This window comes from Solanum verrucosum, unplaced genomic scaffold, assembly GCF_900185275.1.
Source record: "Solanum verrucosum unplaced genomic scaffold, falcon-dt-bn FXZP01000187.1, whole genome shotgun sequence".
Lineage (NCBI taxonomy): Eukaryota > Viridiplantae > Streptophyta > Magnoliopsida > Solanales > Solanaceae > Solanum > Solanum verrucosum.
Genome location: NW_026020413.1, coordinates 979,427 through 985,574, shown reverse-complemented (window position 1 = coordinate 985,574; position 6,148 = coordinate 979,427). Strand labels below are relative to the sequence as shown.

At 34.7% G+C, this 6,148-nt stretch overlaps 1 protein-coding gene across 1 annotated transcript; it reads left to right on the top strand.

Annotated features, from left to right (window-relative positions):
- The first annotated feature begins 746 nt into the window (after positions 1 to 746).
- LOC125840742 (uncharacterized) lies at positions 747 to 5,832 on the top strand. The gene is made up of 9 exons (XM_049519717.1): positions 747 to 827; positions 2,078 to 2,419; positions 2,672 to 2,705; positions 2,903 to 3,124; positions 3,398 to 3,487; positions 4,712 to 4,777; positions 4,867 to 4,958; positions 5,049 to 5,096; positions 5,354 to 5,832. Exons 2-9 carry the CDS (start codon positions 2,079 to 2,081, stop codon positions 5,454 to 5,456), a joined length of 996 nt encoding a protein of 331 aa, XP_049375674.1. The 5' UTR covers positions 747 to 827; position 2,078; the 3' UTR covers positions 5,457 to 5,832.
- Positions 5,833 to 6,148: the final 316 nt, after the last annotated feature.

The following is a 6,148-nucleotide window of genomic DNA, read 5'->3' as shown; positions in this document are numbered from 1 at the left end:
AAAAATATAATGAAAGAAGAAATTGTAAATAAACAAAAAACATATTTAAAAAAATGAATAAAAATAAAAATAATTTTCTATGTGGATTTGAAATGGCAGTGACATGATGCTGATGTTGTAATGACATGATGCGTGTGTAATACACTTTCCATTGTGAGATTGATACTATATTTTTAGGGTGATATTTAATTCACTTCATACTAGATTGGGGGGAGGGGGGATAAATGTCCGTATAACGTAGATCTATTGCTAATATTAGTGTAGATCTAGAACATGAATTACATTTTTGTTGATCGACCTATATGGATCGATTGAGTGGGAGTCTGCTAGGTCGAGTAGATGCCAATTATACCAAATTAATATTTCTTCGTTCTTGTTTAATTTGACACATCTTTAAGAAATAATAAATAAAATAAATAATTTTATTTGATTATTTTTAGTTAGTATAGTTAATTTCACTCATTCAGAAATAAATTAAAATTAATTAATAATACTTAATAATAAAAATAAATATAATTTTTAATATTGTGAATAAATTATATACTACTTTACTAATTTCTTCTTGATAGGTACTTGTGTGTTTGCTAACGACTAATATCTAGGTGAAACGTGTCACAATAAAATTTCAAGTGAACAAATTGCACACTCTTCCTTAATTCTTTTTTTTTTTAGTCCTTTTATCCATTAAATTTTCATAAAAAGAAGCAAAATATAGAAAAAGAAAGTAAAATCCATTCCACTCGGCTATTTGCACGGCGCATGTGACTTCAGTATTTTCTCTCTCTAACACTCTCTCTCTCCGACACAGACGCCGGGCGATCTGGCCGGTGAGTACTTATCACGCTTCGTTTTCATCGCCGTTCACTGTAACTTCCAGAAAATCGAAATTTTTTCATTTTTGTGAAAACTGAAAGTGTAATTTGAATGTCTGTATTTCCTTTGCGTGTTAGTATTTGGTAAGTGTTCTGATTTAGATGTATGTTAATGCCGCAAAAGATCATACTATTAATAAATAATTGATCGTGTTCTTAGTGGAAAGTATGATGTTTTTAAAATTTTTTTTGCACTGATTGATGGAATGTAGTCATCTATATGACGATTGCCAACAATTGATGATATACGAAGTAGCAGTAGAATGAAGGATTCGGTATCACGCACTCTTTTGTAGTAGCAGTAACTTTATTGATAATGTATATGTCTACTGAACGAGGTAACTTTATTGATTAGGTGAAATCACATATAGTAATTATCTGTGTATAGCAGAGCTACACTTAACTGCTAATGTATATATGTGTTTCTACTTGATATGGTAAATGATCGGCTCTGTGTGTTACTATTGTAGTCAGAGGCGATATTAGGATTTCTAAAACATGAGTGCACCACTAAAAGAGAAAGAAGGAAAAAATGTAATTAGTGGGAATTGATTCCTAGTCCTATAGGTAAGGAACTCAACTTTCAACCAAGTGCACTATTTAATGTTCTGGTAGCATGGGTGCCAGCTGATAATACTATACTAATTTTAGAAATATACATAAAGACCACGGTTCATGTGCCCCGTATTTTTGCCTATAAATTCACCTGTGACTGTAGTGCGTTAACTTTATTGATAAGGTGAACTGATATGTGGTAATCATCTGTATAGAACGGAATTAAGTTCCAGATGCAGCAATGATATGAAATTATTACCTGTAATGTCCCCTCGGAGATATAGGGAAATATATCTACTACCTAACAAAAATCTACATGATCTTGCCTGCGATATATGTCATTTTGTAATTTGAACATTGAGATTGCCACAGTTGAAAGTCTGTAGTCTTTCTAAACTCAAAAGTACAAAATAATTTTTGTCAAAAAGGAAAATAGGGAAACAATTTTTTCTGCTATTTTGAATGAAGAGAGGTAACAGAGCACATGCTTTACTACTAATTGACATCCTGATTGGGATATACCATTAAAATCATTGTAAAACTACGTAAAACCTTTTAACAGTATAACACTATGATTTCTGTGTTGCTGTGATATTCGTAAATATTTAGCTAATATGCAGCAAAAGCTTAATACCACGTGTCTCCAGCAGGATGCAGCTCCAGACAAATGCTGATACTACTGATCTGAGTTATTGGTTGAACTGGAGATTCTTGCTTTGTGCAATATGGGTCTTGACACCGACGGTTATAGCTGTGATCATTCTATGGAAGTATGAACGATCAGTTAATGTCATTCCAGAATCTGATAGAAGGGAGGATTGTCAGAAACGGTCATGGCTTTTGTATTTTGACAAAGCTTGGAAACCATGTGTGAAAATAATAAACCCAATTTATTTGGCGGTTTTCCGAGTTTTTGCACTTGCTTTACTCACACTGGTGATTGTCTCTGATTTTATTATTCATGGAGGTGACATATTTTACTATTATACGCAGTAAGTATTCCAGACAACGCTTGTAAGTAGGTAGCATAGGTTCAATTTTCAGGACCGTGTATGATAGTGTTCTTTTTTATATAATATAAGTAAGGTTGAGAGTGTTTGTTTTTGTTTGAAGGTATTCTATTATGACTTGCAATTTTTGCATCTTATATGTACAGAATGTATAAGCTTTATTGCTTTAACTAGGGAAAGAAATAGAATGTGCTATAAAATGGAGTGCCTCTCACGATGTTCTGATTTCTGCAGGTGGACATTTGCTTTGACCGCCATCTATTTCTGGGTATGTATGTTAGTTACGGTTTGCTTCCTTGAATTTATATCATTTACTTACTGTATTAGTACATACTTGATGTTTTTGACCTCTTAAATATATGTGCATGTAATTGCATGCTACAAAGACATCCTTCACTTTGGCTTGCATGATGCTGCTAATGAAATATATTCTCCCTAACATCATGCTTCTGTAACTATCTGTAGATTGGATCAGGACTTTCCATCTATGGTTGTTACCGGTATAACAAAACAAACAGCGATGTCAGCAAAATGCAGATGGATGTGGAGCAAGGATTACTCCAGTCCCTTACATGCACAGATTATATGAATGGCGTCAAGTTAGTGAACCATGTGGGTTACAAGAGAATGCTTCTTGTTCCTGAAATTGCTGGACGATGTGGCTACCTCTTCCAGATTCTTTTCCAGGTACGACATTCTTCTTAGGGGACCCAAACCAGGTTTCTGATAGGTAGAACATAGAAACTGCTGTAGTTTTATTCTACCTAAGAACATCCTCCCACTGGTTAATGCTTGTGAAATATTATCAGTCCACCTCTAGTCATTAACATATATAGTTTTCCTAAAGAGAATCTCTGCACTTACTGTTACAAAGTACTTTTTTGTTAGAAGTTAAGTTCCTGGAAGTTTCATGTAGATTGTGTAGTTCTAAACATTTCTTTGCCCGTTTTTTCCCTACAGATGGCTGCTGGAGCGGTGATGCTCACTGACTCTGTTTACTGGTTTGTGATCTTCCCATTTCTTACACTCAAAAACTACGATTTTAACAGTGTAAGTATCTAATATTCCTAAGGATCTGTCTGGTTCCGCTTTTTTTTCTCTTGGGTGCTTAATATCAGCTGCTAAGATTCCAAAACTTGATTTGAGATATTTGGCTTTATTTTAGACACAGCCATGAGTTTGCAGTAACAGCCTCCTATATGTCAAACTTTTGCTTAAAGAATCACTCGTACGATTTTCGTTCACGAACCACCTTTTTCTTTCTAATATGGCCACTTATGCCAGTGCATCCAATTATTCAGGTGATGACTTTCTGGTCATGAATGTTTTAGAACTTGTTTGGATGACTGAATTGGTCTTTATGATACAATCCTTTCTAAATTTCCAAGAGAAAAGATGAAGCAATTCAATATGCAAAACTGCTCCTTTCTCTCTAGCCCTCTTTCTTTTTCATGTTGTTGGGTCAGAAGGAGACGCCTTGGTTTCTTATCCAGTCTTCTCTGGTCTACTATTTCTAGAGCACACAGAGCTAAATGGTTATCTTTTCTCTGATTTTCTCTGTCCGGTCTTGTATACTAAATCTTATTCACTCCTTTAAATGGATTAAGAGCTGAGAAACTCAAAGAATAATGATTTGGTTATTCATCATGTACATTATTTTCCATTATTTTCTGGGATTGTCTTCACGGAGCTTGTTGATAAATATATTATCCAGGCATACAAGGATACCTGACTGCCTTTTAATCTACTTGACGCAAATTCCTCTATGCCATTGGTGTCATTGGGATCCCCATCTCACTAGATTCTTAAACACATTCCTTCTGTCTAGTATAATTGGTGGAATTAAGGTTTAGGACGGTGTATCTTCAAACCTCGTCGAGTTATAAGTGATGAGCTCCTTCTTCTCCATCTTCCCCCATATTGTTATAGGTACCTTAGGTCTTTTATTTGAAAAGAGGCTGAAACTAAGTTAATTACTTGCATATTATATCAATTATGACAGTGTCAACATATTGGATTACTGGTAGTAGTAGTCAAAAAAATAGTTTGATAGGAAAACCATTACTTGTTGGTTTGAATTTGAGCTATTTTCAATTTAAATCCTTGAAAATCATTGAAGTTGTATTAACAAATTCAGAAAAGTATGTCAAAGATTTGGTTTCTTCCCAAATATGAAATGAGTAGTGAGTACAAAGATATCATTCTAATTCTGTTTGTCTCTCTCGGATCTTTTGCTCCTTCATGAAGTTAAACAATATTTCTCTTTCATTCCAGTTCACTGTTGTTACGCATTCGCTAAACGCTGTCCTGCTCCTTGGTGATGCAGCTCTAAATTCCTTGGTAAATGCTAGTGTTATTTTACTTCTCCAGGTTCTTGTGAAAATATCATTTAGGATATTGTTTATTAAACTTTCAAGTTGTTCTTCCAGTGGTTCCCGTGGTTCCGGATGTGTTACTTTGTCATATGGACTGGTGTTTATGTCATCTTTCAGTGGATTGTTCATGCCTGTGAATCAATTTGGTAAAGATTCATCTCTGTTTGTTTATGATTTAATGAATACATCTCATTCCTCTAACTGTGGGTTTCCCCTTTATTTTTTGTTTATTTCAGGTGGCCGTACCCCTTTCTTGACTTATCATTAAAATATGCTCCTGTGTGGTATGTGTTCATTTAGAATATATTATTTATCATGGTACATGTATGTGATCAAATTACATTGTAACATTTGGTTTCTAGGCTTTATAATAGCCACGTTCATGGCTTCTCGTTTCTAAATATCGTATTGAACACTTCTCATTTCCTTTGAAAATTGAAGTGCCAAACTTTATGTTTCTTGTTCTTGCTAGTCTGTAATATCTGTCATACAGGCAAACTTATTTCTTGGTTAACTAATTTTTCTGTTGATTCTGGGCCAGGTATTTATTGGTGGCTTTTTTGCATATTCCATGCTACGGGATATTTGCATTACTTGTTAGACTTAAACAGTATGTGTTATGGCGATGGTTCCCTCAATCATAACAATGTCTAAGAAATTATCATCTCAACTTGGTCAATTTGGAAGCCAAGGTGTCTCAGGTTCGTCAAATGGTGTTGTTTGGGAGTGATGGGCGGATTTTCTGCAGAACGTCAGCTAAGTGGGTATTGATTCAGTCAAGAATTAAATCAGTAGTTATCTTGTGAAGTACGAAGGAAATATTCCTTTATCTGCAGCTTCTCCACCCTCATGCCTTGGATGATCAGCAGTACCGTAATATATTTTCCAAACAGTACCAAGTTCAACTGATTTCGAAATTGTATACCTTTCTGTCACAGGCAAAAGCTTACTAACTCATTGTCTAAGAATTTTTAATGGATTTGTATACAAAGGATGAAGCATCATTTTTTGCTTTTCAAACAGATGCCTACATTACTTACTGCATGATAAAATTACCATAAATCACCAATTATCTCCCCAGTCTATTCAGCTAGGACTTGGACATGGAAACTTGGCCTGTCCCATTTGACTGGATTAGGCCACCTACACCTAGTTACTATGATTAGTTTGCTCAAGTTTTGGTTGACCAGTGTATTAAAAGGTGCGGGCGTGAGGCGATACGTTTTATGCAGTACGGGGTGAGAGGTAAGCCCTGAGACATGGGACGTAAGTCTTATGAATTTACAGAGTGTATTCTCATTTATATTCAATTTTATAATTTTATTACTAAGAAAAT

What these genes read in the sequence shown, in the direction of transcription:
- LOC125840742 (XM_049519717.1), top strand. Translation starts at nt 2,079, where the DNA reads ATGCAGCTCCAGACAAATGCTGATACTACTGATCTGAGTTATTGGTTG. An exon ending in TCTTCCAGATTCTTTTCCAG is followed by an intron (nt 3,125 to 3,397) that starts GTACGACATTCT and finishes TTTTCCCTACAG; the next exon opens with ATGGCTGCTGGAGCGGTGAT. An exon ending in AAAACTACGATTTTAACAGT is followed by an intron (nt 3,488 to 4,711) that starts GTAAGTATCTAA and finishes CTTTCATTCCAG; the next exon opens with TTCACTGTTGTTACGCATTC.